Source organism: Mandrillus leucophaeus, unplaced genomic scaffold (genome assembly GCF_000951045.1).
Source record: "Mandrillus leucophaeus isolate KB7577 unplaced genomic scaffold, Mleu.le_1.0 Scaffold585, whole genome shotgun sequence".
Taxonomy (NCBI): domain Eukaryota; kingdom Metazoa; phylum Chordata; class Mammalia; order Primates; family Cercopithecidae; genus Mandrillus; species Mandrillus leucophaeus.
Window position 1 is genome coordinate 504,639 of NW_012106308.1, and position 18,478 is coordinate 523,116.

Below are 18,478 nucleotides of genomic sequence, written 5' to 3' on the forward strand. Positions count from 1 at the left end.
ACACACACACGATTAAATATTTAACAGTACATTCTTTTGGCAGACTTCAGTTTTCTCAGGCAAGCACTCTAAGCCAGGGTTGGGTCATCCTGGAAATGCAGCCTTGAATTATTAGAAACAATCTTAGTATTTGTTTAAGTCTACACAGGACAAGGTTAAGGCCTTGTCAAGAAGAGGGCTCAGAGAGTTTAGTCAAGGAGAGAACTATTTGTCAGTATGCATAGTTTTTGAATGTCAGTAATACCTCAAAAAGCTGTTTTGCAAAAAATCATATATTGGGATAATATAAGAAAATGAAATATTTAGTTACTAGTAAACATTTTAAAACAGCATAAAAAGATGTGTTTAATAAAAGAGATATGACTAAATAAATCAGAATATCAACTTAATAAATTATAATACAACCATTTAGAATAATAAAAGTGGGGCCAGGCACAGTGGCTCATGTCTGTAATTCCAGCACTTTGAGAGGCGAAGACAGAGGGATCACTTGAGTCCAGGAGTTTGAGACCAGCCGGGGTAATATAGCAAGGTCTACAAAAAATAAAAAAATTGGCCAGGTGTGGTGGCATGCACTTATAGTCCCATCCGCTTGGGGGTTGAGGTGGGAAGACTGCTTGAGTCCAGGAGGCTGAGGCTGCAGTCAGCTATAATCACACCACTGCACTCCAGCCTGGATGACAGAGTGAGACCCTGTCTCAAAATAAGTAAATACATAAGGAAAAAAAAGAACAAAAGTAGCAACATCAAAATAGAAAAGATGTATGAACACTCTAACACAATTTTTTAAAAATATGCAAACATATAAAGACTAGAAGAACAAACAGAAAACAGTTATATCATTATGAGAATGTGGACCGAATTTTAAAACATCCTCTAGGATGTTACAATGTTGACTTAACACATTTTAAATAGACTTATAGAAGAGTTTGTGAAAAGGTCTGAAATACAAATGCTTTTGTGTTTCAAGCAGACATGATCATGAACTCACCTGTTTTAACTGACTCCGCCTTTTGGACAAAAGCATAATATTTTCATTAAGTAAATCCCATTCTTTAGCCTCATAGCACATCTTCACTACTGCAACTAAGATACGGGATGTAGATACCATATCGGAAGCCTGTAAGGGTAAAAATACATTGAAAGTTAATGGAACAATGTTCAATGAAATTAATGGTAACTGAGCTTTTCCCTGTGAACTACTCACAGTACGAGTCTGCTTTTCCAGAGAGAGAAGGGTTTCAATGACTTCTTGAAGTCTTCCTTCCTAAAACAAAAGATGAAAATGAACAATAAAAAAACACAAAAAATCCAAATAACTAGTCTAAAATGAAATGGTTTTGACACAGAAAACGAAAAATCAACGGCCTCTTCTAGAGGAAAATGATCACCCCATAACTACTTTTGCTTCTCTCCTTTTCATGATAGTGCTTTCTTCTCTAGTGGGTGATGGCAGGCAGTGGTCCCCTACTTGAAGCCCACAAGCTATTTTTAATATTTTTAAATGCCTAAGAGAAAGTGAACATATAACAATCATGTAACATCTGAGAGAACACCAAGTCTTTGTTCTGGATTCTAATTTATCAACTCAGTGTGGTAACACCTGTTTATCTTGTTCTTTTTTTAAGACAGAGTCTTACTCTTTCACCCAGGCTGGAATGCAGTGGCACCATCGCGGCTCACTACAACCTCCACCTCCCGGGTTCCAGCGATTCTCATGCCTCAGCCTCCACAGCAGGTGAGACTACAGGAGTGCGCCACCACACCTGGATAATTTTTGTATTTTCTGTAGAGACGGGGTTTCACCATGTTGGCCAGGCTGGTCTTGAACTCCTAACTTCAAGTGATCATCCCACCTCGGCCTCCCAAAGTTCTGGGATTACAGGCCTGAGCCACTGCATCTGGTGGATCCTGTTCTGATCAGAGACTCTAAGTGGCAGTCACGTGTCTTTACAGAATAAAAACAGAGGCCAGATGCAGTGGCTCATGCCTGTAATGCCAGCATTTTAGGAGGCTGAAGGGGGCAGATATCTTGAACTCAGGAGTTTGAGACCAGGTTGGGCAACATGGCAAAACCTGTCTCTACAAAAAAATACAAAAATTAGCTGGGCATTGTGGTGCACACCTGTAGTCCCAGCTACTCTGGAGGCTGGAGTGGGAGGCTGGCTTGAGATGGGGAGGCAAAGGTTGCAGTAAGCCAAGATCGCACCACTGCACTCTAGCATGGGCGACAGAGTGAGAACCTGTCTCAAAAAAAAAAAAAAGTAGGAAAAATGATTCCTTTATGAAGTCACTGTCACCCTAACAGATATTTTAAAATATGGAATTCCAAGAAGAAATAAAGAGAGTGCTTGGTGCTAAAAGACAGGAAACTCTGGTTTAATTTTTCAGTGACTTTAAAAATAAATTAGTAATCATGCTTAAAGGAAATGAAAGCATCTGAGAACACCCACACATGCTATCCTTAAAGTCATGCTCTCGAGCAGATACTGGTCCAACTGAAATACAGTTTCTGACAACTTACACTAACTAACCTTTCCACACCTCTATCTCAGATGTAAAAATAAAACGTTCTCCCTGGCATATATATTTAGAGATTGGAACAATAAAACTCAAAAAATAAAAACATAAATGATAATACACCAGGACTAAAGCAAGTTATCCTATTAGGAACCACACATTTTGATAAAACCAAAACCAACATACAGCACAAAAACTGCACTCATTGGCCAGGCATGGTGCCTCACGCCCTGTAACCCCAGCACTTTGGGAGGCTGAGGTGGGAGGACACTTGAGCCCAGGAATTCGAGACCAGCCAGGAAAATAGGGGGAGAGTCTGTTTCTACAAAAAATTTAAAAATTAGCTGGGCACGGTAGCCTGTGCCTGTGGTCTCAGCTACTCAGGAGGCTGAGGCAGGAGAATCACTTGAGCACAAGAGTTTGAGGCTGTAGTGAGCTAGGAATGCGCCACTGCACTCCAGCCTGGGTGACAGAGTGAGACCTGGTCTTTAAATAAAAAATTTTTAAAACGCATTTATTTAACACGCTAATATTAATAACTATCATGTAAACACCTCTGACAATAAATTGAAATGAGAAGAGTATTATTTAAAAATTGTTTTTCTAACCAAAAATGAAAACTCTTTTTATCTTAATGACATTCATGGATGGTACATGAGTACTATCCTTTTCTACTAATGAAAGAAACTTATTACATAGCTTCTGAATTATGGGCATAAATAATTTTTTGACTTTTTAAAATACTGCTGCCATATTTTTCCAAGATAACTTTTAAACATGCATGAATTTTCCATGCAGCACTGCATATATACTGTATAGTCCCTGTCTGAACTTATTTTAATTAAATCTGAAATATGTGATTACTAACACATTTTAACAACATTTCCCATTTGGACAGCCCTAGCTCTCCTTTCTCTGAAAGCTCTATAGATTTATGTATATAATAAATACTGGCTAAATGTTCATCAGAGGAAAAAAATGAACAAATCTATAAATTCTCCGAAGTTGAAGGCTAATAAATCCTAAAAGATGAAAGAATCTCAGAACTAGAAAGACTGCCAGGGATTATTTAATTCAATCACTTCATTTTAGAGATTAAAAAGACTGAGGACTAAACAGCTTAAAATGACTTGCTTAGCCACAAAAGGTATCAGCAGAACTAGATCCAGGGCTCCTGCCTCAAGCTCCAAAGCTCTCTACACGGCAGTGCCGCACTTGCCCTACCATACTAGTTTAAATCTCACTTTTTGCTTTGATCAAAGTCATCCCTATGGTTACTATCTGGCAACAAAAAGAAGCACAAAAATAGTTAAAACGCAAAATACCGTTTAATGACAGTCACCCATCACATTTGCAATTACTATTAGTCACGTGACTGTGATCAATGGAGTGTGGTTTAATATATGGTATTCTAATTCAGAAGCATGGGTATTAAAGAATTGCATGATACATGTGAGAGAATTACACACTGGCCTAAAGCCGTAGTCTGGAGTATCAACAAAACATTAAACGTCATTTTCTCACAAAGGCATTTTTGGATAACACTCTCTAAAAATCAGTAGTCACTCAGCACCTTTTCCTTTCATACTCAACCATACTGTCTCCACTCTGCAATTACCCCAAACTATATTCTATTTTGGTGTTTACTGTCTTTCCAATCTCAGTAGAATGCGACCTCTGTAAGAGTAGGGGCCATGTCTACACTGTTCATCACTGCAGTTCGGTGAGCTGCATCACACCAAGCACATGCCAGTGCTTCTGCAGATACTATGGTCCATCCTTCCATCCTTGTATCAGTTACTGATGCACGTAACTTACCTCCTAAGTGGTCTACAAGTTCCTTTAGGGATGGATGCTTGTTTACTTGTCACTTCTCTTTGCACCAACCTCCACATAATATGTGTTGAATGGACTGGCACTCTCCTGATCTGTATTCAGTTGATCCTAATGGCTTACAGTTCCTGATTCTTACTGTCACAATAAGCAGGATGTGACAAACTATATGGTTGACAATTTAGTGCTATTTGAAGGACACTGCCATCATTTCATTTAATACAATTTCCAATTTTCAAATCATCCCCGTTTTTTCTCCCAATCTTCCACGTTCTACCCTATTGCTAAACATCCTCCTCCTTTTCCTGTCTATTCACTCAAGTCCTGAAATTCCAACTCCTTGATGCTGCCTTTCAACTCAGAGGAACAAATGGTTAGAGAGCTATCCAAAACCAACCTGTTAGAACATGTGACTTCTGTGACTCATTTTTCTCATGAAAATAATCCTTGTAAATGATGTAAGCGACTAATGAGTTTGTTCAACATCAATACATGTTGAGTATCTGTAAGTTCTGTTTGCGCCTCCTTTAATTCCTGAATGAATCCAATCTTTTAATGATTTGTTACACAACCTAAACAAGAAAGAAAAAGGCTGATAAAAAGTCACCACAGCCAGGCGCGGTGGCTCACGCCTGTAATCCCAACACTTTGGGATGCTGAGATGGGCGGATCACTTGAGGTCAGGAGTTCGAGACCAGCTTGGTCAACATGGTGAAACCCCATCTCTACTAAAAATACAAAATTTAGCCGGGCGTGGTGGTGGGCGCCTGTAATTCCAGCTACTTGGGTGGCTGAGGCATGAGAATCGCCTGAACCCGGGAGCGGGAGGTTGCAGTGAGCTGAAATCATGCCACTGCACTCCAGTCTGCGTGACAGAGTGAAATTCGGTCTCAAAAAAGTCACCACAAATAGTTGAAATTTAAAGCCAGTCCAATACTCCCCCTACATAGACTAACTTTTAAAGTGACCCATTCTTTAAAGGCATCTCTTTTGTTTAAGCTGCTAACAATGTAAACTGTTTTACATTTCACTTGCTCTTTATTTTTGACGTTGCACATAAGAGACTGCAGGTGACCAAAAGAAATGAAAAGACATTAAGCCAGGTACAGTGGTGTGTGCCTGTAATACTAGCTACTCAGGAAGCTGAAGCAGGAGGATCTCTTAAGCCCAAGAGTTTGAGATACCCATATCTTAAAAAAAAGAAAAAAAAAAAAAAAAAAAGGAAGGAAGGAAAAGACATTAACATTATCTCTAATGTTCCATTATTGGAACGCTAAGTTTGTGGGAGTTATTTATAGCCTACTGCTCAAGGTCATTGCCAAGATCTGATTTTGCACAAAAAAGATTTTGCAACCTCCAGCATAAATGGGTTAAGAGGAAGGAGAATCAAAGGATACATTCAATTTAAGAATGTAAGTAGTCCCCAAATAACCATGTGCCAAATACTACATAATCAAAAAGAGAGGACGAGAAACCCTCAGTATATTACGAACTGCTAAATACCGTATCTTTACAGCTCAGAAAAGGCCCTCTTTAGATTAATTTTTAACTCCTGAATACAAGGCGAAGAGATAACCATCATCAAGAACTAGTATCACTTTTACTAACACCCCATCAACCTGACACAGGGTGCTTACACACAAATCACAGAGACGGTAGAATGGTTAAAAATACAGGCTCTGGTTGGGTGCGGTGGCTCACACCTGTAATCCCAGCACTTTGGGAGGCTGAGGTGGGTGGATCACAACGTCAGGAGTTCGAGACCAGCCTAGCTAGTATGGTGAAACCTTGTCTGTGCTAAAAATACAAAAAATTAGCCAGGCATGGTGGCGCGCGCCTATAGTCCCAGCTACTCAGGAGGCTGAGGCAGGAGAATTCCTTGAACTCAGAAGACGAAGGTTGCAGTGAGCCAAGATTGTGCCACTGTACTCCAGCCTGGGCAACAGAGTGAGACTCTGTCTCAAAAACAAACAAACAAACAAACAAACAAACAAACAAAAAAACGGGCTCTGCAGCCAGACTGCTTGGGTCTAAATTCCCAGCTGTACTGCCATATTGCCTTGGGTAAAACACAAGCTCTCTGACTCTCAATTTTCTCTTCAGTGAAGTGGACACAATACTTGTAGCAATCCACAGGGTTGGTGTAAGAATTAAGTCAATACCTATGAAGGTACGCCTGGAACATAGTATGTACACACCATAATCATAGCAGCTGACATCTTAATAAAATGTATACAACAATATATATTAGTTATTAGTTATCATTTGCAACATGAGTATTAGGATAGACATAGAACTAGGTTACAACTACAAGAGATTTAGATGATCTACATTTGGCAATTTTACAACCCAACTCTAGAATTTGTCTGCCTTTCTAAGGCTTCTGCTATATATGGTTTCCCAACTAATACATTATTAAGTCTCTATACACAACTTTTTTTTTTTTTTTTAAGAGATAAGGTCTCACTCTGTTGCCCAGGGTTCCGTGCAGTGATGCGATCATAGCTCATAGCAACCTTGAACTACTGGGCTCAAGCAATCCTCCTGCTTCAGCCTCCAGAGTAGCTGGGACAACAGGTGTGTACCACCACATCTGGCTAATTTTTAAATTTTTGTGGAGACAGCGTCTTGTTAGGCTGGCCTCAAACTGCTGGCCTCAAGTGATCTTTCCACCTTGGCCTCTCAAAGTGCTATATAAACAGTTTTTATCTCCAAATGTTTTTCACATTTAAAATAAAAAATGTCTTAAGGAAATTAAGGACAGAATTGATAATCTCTTAAAGAGGCAATAGCAAAAAGAACACCATTTTTTTTACCCAGGAGATGTGAGTTTGATCTGCCTCGAATAAACCACTTAAGTTGCCTGAAGCTTAAATTTTCTCACAAGTGAAAATAACAAGAAGTTCTTCATAGTTTTATTGACGGACTCAAAATAAAATCAAAAGAATGTATACTAACTGTTCCATACATTCCAATGTAGAAATACAATGTTGTTATTTTTTTTTTAATGTTTGGCAGAATGGTTAGAAGATAATATGAAATGGAAAATAAAAAGCAACTGGGCACAGTGGCTCACGCCTGTAATCCCAGCACTTTGGGAGGCAGAGGCGGGTGGATTACTTGAGGCCAGGAGTTTGAGACCATCCTGACCAACATGGTGAAACCCCGCCTCTATTAAAAACACAAAATAAGCTGGATGTGGTGGCACATGCCGGTAATCCCAGATACTCGGGAAGCTGAAGCACAAGAATCAATTGAAATCGGGAGGTGGAGGCTGCAGTGAGCCAAGATCGTGCCACTGCACTCCAGCCTGGGCAACAAGAGTGAAACTCTGTCTCAAAACCAAAAAAAAAAAAAAAAATTAAAAAAAAAAAGCGAAACGGAAAAATACGTTTAAAAAAATTAACCAGGAGTGTAGGGTAACCATCTAATTTAAAGTTGAAACTGGCTCGGTATCAAAAAACAAAACAAAAAAAGTATACCCTCCCACAACATATACCTTGTTTTATTCAGCTGGCACATTGGCTTAAAAAAAAAAAAATCAAAATTCAAATGTACCTATCTTAACAGGTCCCAACATTCTTTTTTAAAAACACTTCTGTTACCCACTGGACACCTAAAAGAGCATCTGGTATTGGAGTTTGCAAGTTTTTCAACAGTCTGGAAAACGACAACAATTATTTAGGAATAAATGCTACATAAGATCACCAGAACAATTGTAGCAGTGAAGCCTTTTTTCTTACTGATCTCTAAGCTATTTGAGGGCAAGAGCCTTGTCTGATAATCTCTGTACTTCTCATAGTATCTAACATTGACTAGGTCTTGCACACAGTAGACTGGTATTAACAGAAATTCATAAAAGATCTGGTTGTGCTTTTCTAAAGCAAATGACTTGTTTCTTCCTTATGGACACTATCATTCTATTAATTCCAAAGTGGAGGTTCAGGGGCTGACTTTGGCCTGCATATTTTGTTCTAGTTACATTGTATTGGCTCAAACAGTATTTTAAGATGACAGATTATTATCCAATTTCTAAATATTAAGGTATTTCACAGAGAAATCCATCTTCCTGGTTTCTCTCTCAAATTAGCAGCATCGACAAGGCTCGGCCTTCATCCCCAGTTGGCAAATATTATCTGAAGGTGAAGATCTGCTGCCTCCTTTTCCTGGGCAGGTGCTCGGAAGTTCAGGTTTTTGGCCAGCCGCAGTAGCTCACACGTGTAATCCCAGCACTTTGGGAGGCCGAGGTGGGTGGATCACTTTAGGTCAGGAGTTCGCGACCAGCCTGGTCAACATAGTGAAACCCCGTGTCTACTAAAAATACAAAAATTAGCCGGGCGTGGTGGCACCTGTAGTCCCAGCTACTCGGGAGGCTGAGGCAGGAGAATCGCTTGAACCCGGGAGGCGGGGGTTGCAGTCAGCCGAGATCGCGCCGCTGCACTCCAGCCTGGGTGACAAGAGTGAAACTCCGTCTCAAAAAAAAAAAAAGAAAAAAAGTTCAGGTTTTCATTACAATAGGCTTCTAGGCAGGGCAGCATGGTGTGTGACGGCACCAGCTCCGAACCTAGAATCGGTCTGCCTGGGTTTGCTTCCTGGCTTCACCACTTTACTAGCCGTATGATCTTGGCGCCTGTGATTCAACTTTTTCTAACCCAAGTTTTCTTACCTGTAAAATAAGGATTATAGCAATAGCCATTGCATAGGGCTGAGGTGAGGATCAAATGGCTTAGTGTATGTAAGCACGGAGCCTGACACTGCAGAAACTACATAACAAATATCAGCTATTGTTATCTGTGTGACACTGGAGGCGGCTGAGTTTCCCACCCTTATGTAACTGATGTTTGTTGATGCTAGCTGCTAGAAAGCTCTTAATGAATTTATGGCTCCCCCTCAGCAAGCATACTGAACCTAAGATATACATACGTACCAACTTTATCACCTTTCTCCATCCTTGTTTTTTGGAAAGCCCGTTGAACTCTTATAGTACCTACTCGTCTTTACTTTTGTAGTTCCGTCTCCAGTAATGACTCCACTCCACCCAATCTTACTAATTCTTCAAGACCCAATACAAACGTCAGCCTTCCTGTAAAACCTTCCCTTATGGCACCATTAAGAATGCATAGCTTCCTTCTCGGTGTTCCAGTTAACACTCTCCCCTTGTATGGCCCTCACCACCATGCATGACTTGACTAATTCATTACGTACATCAACTCCTAAAGAACAGGGTACTGTGTTAGTCATCTGTGTACTATCACTTTCCTACCCCTTCTCCTGGCCAAAGACCAGGCACATAAGCCATGATCCATAAACGATTTAACGACATAAATGGATTGGGCAACAGCAACAGAACGAAACTCTCTGATCCAGCCTGAATACTGAAGCAGCCTCACCCCCTGGGAAACCACTAAGATAAACGTTACTTAAGCAGCATCCAAGAAAGGGCAAAAAGTAAAACGGAGCCCTAAGTCCCACGGAAGGAAGTGATCATCTGTTTTGGGGAGGGTCTGGGAAGCTATAGGCACTGGCGTACTCCGCAGCCCTGGCCGGGCCGACCTGGGGTCTCCCACTCGTGCAGGCCCAACCAGGGCTGGGCAGGCAATGGGGGGATGCACGCTCCAGCCCGTAGGCCCCCTGAGGCCTAAGCAGGCTCCGCGCCGTGACTCAGCCCCTGGCGCCCGCCAACAGCCAGCCGGCCTCTCCTCACCTTGGCTAGCTTCGCACACTCGGGTAGGCGCTGATCCACCGTGGCGCTGTAGTCCACCTCCATCTTGACGATGCGCCCGTCAGCCCGCTCCGAGCCGCCGTCCGCCATGGTCCCCGCCTGAGCGTCCCTTGCTGTACCCCCGCTTCGGCCACCACTCGTCACCCACACCGGAAGCCGCCCGTGCACCCGCTCAGGCAGTACGTCGGGAGCCCACGCGAAGGACCCCTCGAGGTCCCCGGTGCTGGTCGCCACTCAGGCACTGCCGCGGACAGCCCTGGGGGTGGGGCTTGAGGCACGCGGGGCGGTACTCGCCGGTCCATCCCGCAGCGTCAGGTTTTGTCTCTGGGAACATCAGACTTTTTATCTAAAATTTGCAATGAGAAAACCGAGTGTAGTAGAACAGACCATCTCATATATCCCTACACCCCTGCTTCGAAATATAATTTCTCAGGACCATGGCCAGTCGCTTAACTTTTCTTGGATCTCGGTTTTCTCATCTCTACGTTAGGAGGCTAAAGTAAACCTTAAAGTAGAAAGTTCTAAGGTTTTATCTAGTTGAGAATCTTGGTGGCTTAATCTGTGGGATCTCTGAAAGCTCCTAAGAGAAGATATGGAAGCAGCTTAGTCATTTAATAAGCAAAGTGGTTTCTTTGTTTGTTTGTTTTCGTTTTTACTATAATCCACTAAGTTGGTAAAAAGAAAAGTTAGAAAGATTTAATTGTGGGGTTTTTTTTTGTGTGTGTGTGTTTTGTTTCTTGAGACAGAGCCTCGCTCTGTGGCCCAGGCTAGAGTGCAGTGGCTTGATCTCGGCTCACTGCAAGCTCCGCCTCCCAGGTTCCCGCCATTCTCCTGCCTCAGCCTCCTGAATAGCTGGGACTACAGGCGCCCGCCACCACGCCAAGATGGTCTCGATCTCCTGACCTCGTGCTCCGCCTGCCTCGGCCTCCCAAAGTGCTGGGATTACAGGCGTGAGCCACCGCGCCCGACCAGAAAGACTATAGGACTTTCGTGAGCATCGAACGAGATGACATGTGAGACAATTTCAATTCTTAAGGGCCTTACACGTTTTATGTGTTATCATTCATACCATGCTGGTCCCTATAAAACAGCTTAAGATCTTAAAAAAGCTTAGGATCCTTGAAAATGGGAATGAGGTTGTGTTTGGTGTGGGCATATGGTCAACAGCAGCCTGGAAAGCAAACAGGAAAACGGGAAATCTTGGAGTGGTTTATCTATTATGTTAGTGGTTCTCAATTTCATTAGTGCCGACATCACTTTATGAATGCTGAATAGATCTCTTTGTTTTAACTGCAGTGAAAATCAGGGAAAATATAAACCATTTACAAGAAAAATAAGACACTAGCTCAGCTATAATCTGTAATGTAGAGGAGAAACAAATTTTACCTTTTTCTATTTTTGTAGAGACAGCAACTATACTACGTAGCCCAGGCTGGTCTCAAACACCTGGCCTTAGCAGTCCTCTCACCTTGGCCTCCTAAAGTGCTGAGATTACAGGTGTGAGCCACTGTGCCCAACCAAGAAACAAATTTTATAATAGCAAAATAATATATATTTCAAAAGATAACGGCTAAAACATGTCTACAGTGGAAAACACAAGGAAGTAGTTATTTACTTGCACCCATAAACCGTAACTATAAATGTAAAAGCTGCAACTGCAACAGGTGTGTTCTCTTGGTTCCTGAAGCATGGTGAGGGCTTATTGTTGATGACATTTTCCAAAATGGTGAGCAACAAGCCACTTGGTAAAACTTTTTTTTTTTAATTTTAATTTTATAGTCCATCAGCTGGGTCTTACAGCTCATGCCTATAATCCCAGCATTTCGAGATGCTGAGGTGGGTGGATCACTTGAGGCTAGTAGTTCAAGACCAGCCTGACCAACATGGCGAAACCCTGTCTGCGCTAAAAATGCAAAAATTAGGCAGTCGTCATGGCATGCGCCTGTAATCCCAGCTACTCAGGAGGCTGAGGCAGGAGAATTGCTTGAACCCGGGAGGTGGAGGTTGCAGTGAGCCAAGATTGCGCCACTGCACTTCAGCCTGGGCGACAGATGAGACTCTGTCTCAAAATAAATAAACAAACAAGCAACCAACCAAGCAAACAAACTTTGTAATCCATGACCTGCTGAAATAAAGTTCTGACTATATCAACATATAATCTTCCATTGTTTTCCTCATAGAAGAATTCTTAGAAATTTTAGTTGATATTAAAAGTGAAAGGAAAGTAGCTTGTCATATGTGAAACTGACTTAGAGTCGAGGCCTCAGACACAGAAGAAAGTGTCTGGTAGGTTATTCAAAAGTCTGATGGAATGTGAGACAATATTGTATCGTGTGGGCTTGTTGCATGGTAGGCTGTTTAGCATTGCAATCACATGCTGGTGTCTCCCTCTTCCCTCCGTGATTGTGACAACTCAAATTCCCCTACAGCCTTCTAAAACACACTCTAGAAGCTGGTATTGTTGAGACACACTAGGCTAAGGTGGCTTTTCACTATATATTCCTTGTGACATTGGTTTGATGAGAGTAGACAATAGAATCTGGAAGCATACATTTATTTTGTATTTAAAAAAAAAATCTTTTTTGAGACATAGTCTTGTTCTGTTGCCCAAGCTGGAGTGCAGTGGCGAGACCAGGGCTCACTGCAGCCCTGACCGCCTAAGCTCAAGTGATTCTTCTGCCTCAGCCTTCCAAGTAGCTGAGACTACTCAGCTATCGGTTTTTGTTTGTTTGTTTGTTTGTTTTTTGAAACGGAGTCACGCTCTGTCACCCAGGCTGGAGTACAGTGGTGCGATCTCGGCTCACTGCAACCTCTGCCTCCTGGGTTCAAGTGATTCCCCTGCCTCAACCTCCTAAGTAGCTGGGATTGCAGGCGTGCACCACCACAACTGATCAATTTTTGTATTTTCAGTAGAGTCTGGGTTTCACCATGTTGGCCAGGCTGGTCTCAAACTCCTGACCTCAAGTGATCCGCCTGCCTTGGTCTTCCAAAGTGCTGGGATTACAGGCTTGAGCCACTGCGCCCGGCCCTCAGCTATTGTTTTATTTTTTATTTAGTTAGTTAGTTATTTTTGGCAGAGATGGGGGAGGTCTCACTGTGTTGCCCAGGCCAGTCTTGAACTCTTGGCCTCAGGCGAGCCTCCTGCCTCTTCCAAAGTGCTGGGATTACAGACATGAACCACAGCACCCAGCTGGAGGTCTAAATTTAGAGTGAAGAGTTTGAGAAGACAAAAAGTAACAAAGGTGTGATGGAGTAGACAGATTTATGATTTCCTGAACTCAAAAATTAAGGAAAGGGTCTAAGAAGGGGCAAATAAGAGGGGGAGAAAAGTAGTTGGCTCCCAAACCGAAATGAAGCCCTTCCTTGCTGAGCTTAGAGGCAAAAGAAAATGAAAGCAAGCTGAGATCCTAAGAAAACAAGAGATTAAAGTTAAATAAAGAAGGAACTCGGAAGTCTGAGCAATAGTCAGAAAAAAATAGGTGAGAGTACTGTATTACAGACAGATACCTTATATGAATTCTTTATTTGGGTGAGTTTGAGATTAAATCTGTGGCTTTGCAAGAAGGAAGTTTGTTTCAGAAGAGAAAAATTGGCAGTGTAGGAAAATCTAAAAGGCAAGGGAGAAATGCTGATTGGGAAGAGGAGTTGATTCAGAATGAACAGGAATATTATGATACTCATTATTAGAAATAATGTGCCCCTATGCTATGTTAATTACTATGTCTTGTACTTTTTTTTTTTTTTTTTTTGAGATGGAGTCTCACTCTGTCGCCCAGGCTGGAGTGCAGTGGCGCACGCAATCTCAACTCACTGCAAGCTCCGCCTCCTGGGTTCACGCCATTCTCCTGCCTCAGCCTCCCCAGTAGCTCGGACTACAGACGCCCACCACCATGCCCGGCTAATTTTTGTTTTTGTATTTTTAGTAGAGATGGGGTTTCACCGTGTTAACCAGGATGGTCTCGATCTCCCGACCTCATGATCCACCCGCCTCAGCCTCCCAAAGTGCGAGGATTACAGGTGTGAGCCACCGAGCCCAGCCTAGTATTTTTTGTATAGTTGGCATTCCTGGCACATCCATCTTATTGGCTGTGCACATAACTGTCCCAAAGATCCTGCCTTTGGGAAGTGAACATTCTTTTTCTTTTTTGAAACAGAGTCTTGCTCTGTTGCCCAGACTGGAGTGCAGTGGCATGACCTTAGCTCACTGCAGCCACCGCCTCCCGGGTTCAAGTGATTTTCCAGCCTCAGCCTCCCAAGTAGCTGGGACTATAGGTGTGCACCACCATGCCAGCTAATTTTTGTATTTTTTCAGTAGAGATGGGTTTTGCCATGTTGGCCAGGCTAGTCTCAGACTCCTGACCTTAGGTGATCTGCCCACCTCGGCCTCCCAAAGTGCTGGGATTACAGGCCTGAGCCACCACGCCCAGCCATGGAAAGTGAACGTTATATAATGGAGAGAAGACAGAAAATAAATATGTAAATATGTGTGTGGGTGGGGCAGGGGGTGTGATAAGCATTTGGGAAGTAGTCAGGGAAGGCATCACTAGTGAGCCAAGAACAGAAGTAAGGGAGCCAGGCTTGCAGGTATCTGGGGTTTGAAGATTCAGGCAGAGGGTGCTGCAGGTGAGAGAACTCTGAGATGACAGCAATTAGATCACATCTGGCCTGTTTGAAGAACAAGGAGGTCAGAGTGACAAGAGCAGAATGAGTGAGGGCGAACGTCGTAGGAGATGAGGCTTAGGGCAACTTGGCCATTATAGGGGTTGGTTGTTTTTGGTTTCTACTCTTTTAGAGAAGGAGGTCTCGCTATGTTGCCCAGGCCGGTGTTGAACTCCTGGGCTCAAGCGATCCTTCTGTCTTCATCTCCTAAGTAGCTGGCCTCTTAAGTAGCTGAGATTACAGGCACGAGCTATAGGACTTGGGTTTTCATTTTTTTGTTTTTGTTTTGAGATGGGGTCTCGCTCTGTCGCCCAGGCTGGAGTGCAGTGGCATAATCACAGCTCATTGCAGCCTCGACCTCCCAGGCTCAAGCGATCCTCCCACCTCAGCCTCCAGAGTAGCTGGGACTATAGGCGCATCCACGACACCCGGCTAATTTTTTTTGTTTTTTGTAGGGACAGGGTCTCGCTGTGTTGCCCAGGCTGGTCTTGAACTTCTGGACTCAAGTAATCCTCCCACCTAAGCCTCCCAAAGTGTTGGGATTACAAGCATGAGCCACATCACCTGGCCAGGACTTGGTTTTTAATCCTAGTGAGATGAGAAGCTAATGGGGGTTTTGGGGAAGGGAGTGGCATGAACTGACTTACATATTAAAACAATCATTCTTGCTGCTGTGTGGTGACTAGATTGGGCAGAAGTTAGGAGACTAGTTGAGAGGTGATTGCAATAATCCAGAAGGAAAATGATGGTGATTTGAACTACGGTTAAGGTGGTAGGCTGGGCGTGGTGACTCACACCTGTAATCCCAGCACTTTGGGAGGCTAAGGCGGGTGGATCACCTGAGGCCAGGAGTTCGAGACCAGCCTGACCAACATGGTGAAACCTCGTCTCTACTAAAAATACAAAATTAGCCAGGCGTGTTGGCACATGCCTGTAATCCCAGCTACTCAGGAGGCTGAGGCAGGAGAATAGCTTGAACCTGGGAGGCGGAGGTGGAGGTGGTGAATTCTGGATATCTACCAAAGATAGAGCCAAGATAGGATTTGCTGATACATGTGAGAGAAGAGGGGTCAGACATGTCTGCAAGTTTTGTGGCCTGAGCATCTGGAAGGATGGAGTTGCCATTTACCAAAATGGAACAGATTAGGGAGAAGCAAGTCAAGAGGAAAAGAGGAGGAGCTCAGCCGGGCATGGTGGCTCACATCTGTAATCCCAGCACTGTGGGAGACTGAGATGGGTGGATCACTTGAGGTCAGGAGTTCGAGATCAGCCTGGCAACCATGGCGAAACCCCGTCTCTATTAAAAATACAAAAATTAGCCGGGGGCGGTGGCACCCGCCTGTTGTCCCAGCTACTCGGGAGGCTAAGGCAGGAGAATCGCTTGAACCTGGGAGGTGGAGGTTGCAGTGAGCCGAGATTGCGCCACTGCACTCCATCCTGGGCAACAGAGCGAGACTCTGTCTCAAAAATAAATAAATAAATAAATATATTAATTAAAAACAAAAGAGAGAGAGAGAGAGAGAAGGACCTGTTTTGGATAAATTTGAGGTGACTGTCGGATATCCAAGTGACAAGAAGGCAAGTTAGTGTTCAAGTTTCAAGTTAAGGGGTGTCATTTGGGCCCAAGATTTGAATTTGGGCCAGATGCAGTGGCTCATGCCTGTAATCCCAGCTAAGGCAGGAGGATCTCTTGAGGCCAGGAGTTCAAGACCAGCCTGGTCAACATGTCAAGACCCTGTTTCTAAAAATATGTTAAAAATTAGCTGGGTGTGGTATGTCTGTTATCCCAGCTATTCAGGAGGCTGAGGTGGGAGGATCCTTTGAGCCCAGGAGTTTAAGGCTGCAGTGAGCTATGATCACGCCACTGTCCAGTGTGGCTAATTTTTGTATTTTTGTTAGTAGAGATGGTGTTTCACCATGTTGACCAGGCTGGTCTCGAACTCCTGAACTCAAGTGATCTGCCTGCCTTGGCCTCCCAAAGTGCTGGGATTGCAGGCGTGAGCCACAGCACAGGCCAATTTATTGCTATCTTACTTGTTTAAAAAAGAAGCTATACCTTTGGCCACAGAACCTCCAGTTTTGTTTTGTTTTTTTCTGTGTGAAGCAATTTGTAATACATCATTGTCAATTCACTTTTATTTTATGGGCATTTACTGCACAGCTATAAGCAATTCCACATCAAAGACATTCTCTCTGTATTTAACAGAGGCCTGATAGATGGGTGGGTCTACACATAAGAATTGCCTTGGGACTTCCTATGTGTCATTAAGAAAGAATTTAACATTAGCTTAGTAACCAAACAAGGTCAAATATACAGGTATTTAAACACAAACACACGCACAAACACTTAGACTTTGTTGGAATTATGCAAGTAATATTTAATAAAACAAAAATTAATTGTAGGCTGGGCGCAGTGGTTCACACCTATAAACCCAGCACTTTGGGAGGCCGAGGTGGGTGGATCGCTTGAGCTCAAAAGTTTCAGACCAGCCTGGATAACATGGCAGAACGCCATCTCTACAAAAGAAATACAAAAATTATGGTGGCATGTGCCTATAGTCCCGGCTACTTGGGAGGCTGAGGCCGGAAGATCACTTGAACCTGGGAGATGGAGGTTGCAGTGAGTTGATATCGTGCTGCTGGGTGACAGAGCGAGACCCTGTCTCAAAAAAAAAAAAAAAAAAAAAAGCAGGAATAACATTTGATTTTTAAAATGTTATAAAAAGGAGACCATGTTGGCCAGGCATGGTGGCTCACGCCTGTAATCCCAGCACTTTGGGAGGCCAAGGCGGGTGGATCACCTGAGGTCAGGAGTTCCCCACCAGCCTGGCCAACATGGTGAAACCCCATCTCTACTAAAAATACAAAAAGCCGGGCTTGGTGGCAGGTGCTTGTAATCCCAGCTACTCAGGAGGCTGAGGCAGTAGAATCGCATGAACCTGGGAGGTGTAGGTTTCAGTGAGCTGAGATTGAACCATTGCACTCCAGCCTGGGTGACAGAGCAAGACTCCGGCTCAAAAAAAAACAAAAACCAAAAAGAGGCATGTCAAAAGCACATAGGAGTCAACCAGAAAGAGCTCCCAACGGCCAATGCTGGAATTGTCTGAGCAAAATAAATAACATAATATTGATTATATTATTGATTATAACTTGAAGTATAAAATAAATAAGCATGAATCCACGCAGATATATATATATATTTATATTTGAATAAATAAATATATATAGAGAAGGGACAAATCTTTTTTTTTTTTTGAGACAGAGTCTTGTTCTGTCACCCAGGCTGGAGTGCAGTGGCATGATCTTGGCTTACTGCAACTTCTGCCTCCCATATTCAAGCAATTCTGCCTCAGCCTCCCAAGTAGCTGGGACTGCAGGTGCAAGCCACCACGCCCAGCTACTTTTTGTATTTTTAGTAGAGACGGAGTTTCACCGTATTGGCGAGGGTGGTCTTGAACTTCTGATCTCAAGTGATTCGCCCACCTCGGCCTCCCAAAGTGTTGGGATTACAGGCGTGAGCCACCATGCCCGGCTTTCATTTTTTAATCGTCAGAAATACCTGTTAGTACACTTTTCTTTCAGAGGCTGTTTACAGAGGTAGGTCAAGACCGTATTAGTTTTTTGACACAAACAGGGAGGATTAAAGAGATCATCAGAATGCCTCGAAGAGAATAGGTTGAAATGATCTTCTTAAATGATATTGGTGTGCCTGTCACACACATGCACAGACTCATATTCGTTTCC

At 43.1% G+C, this 18,478-nt stretch overlaps 1 protein-coding gene across 3 annotated transcripts in view; it reads right to left on the reverse strand.

Moving 5' to 3' along the window:
• PSMD12 (proteasome (prosome, macropain) 26S subunit, non-ATPase, 12) overlaps positions 1-10,267 on the reverse strand; it is a 32,940-nt gene extending 22,673 nt beyond the window's left edge. The window contains exons 1-5 of one of the 3 annotated variants that reach the window (XM_011999169.1): positions 10,058-10,192; positions 6,413-6,529; positions 4,751-4,925; positions 1,208-1,267; positions 992-1,120 (exon numbers count right to left, since the gene is read on the reverse strand). In XM_011999169.1, coding sequence (XP_011854559.1) covers positions 992-1,111 — 120 coding nt within the window. In that variant the 5' untranslated portion in view covers positions 1,112-1,120; positions 1,208-1,267; positions 4,751-4,925; positions 6,413-6,529; positions 10,058-10,192. Of the gene's footprint in view, positions 1-991; positions 1,121-1,207; positions 1,268-4,750; positions 4,926-6,412; positions 6,530-10,057 lie in introns of all 3 variants that reach the window. The other 2 variants (XM_011999167.1, XM_011999168.1) reach the window with 2 other exon arrangements.
• Positions 10,268-18,478: the final 8,211 nt, after the last annotated feature.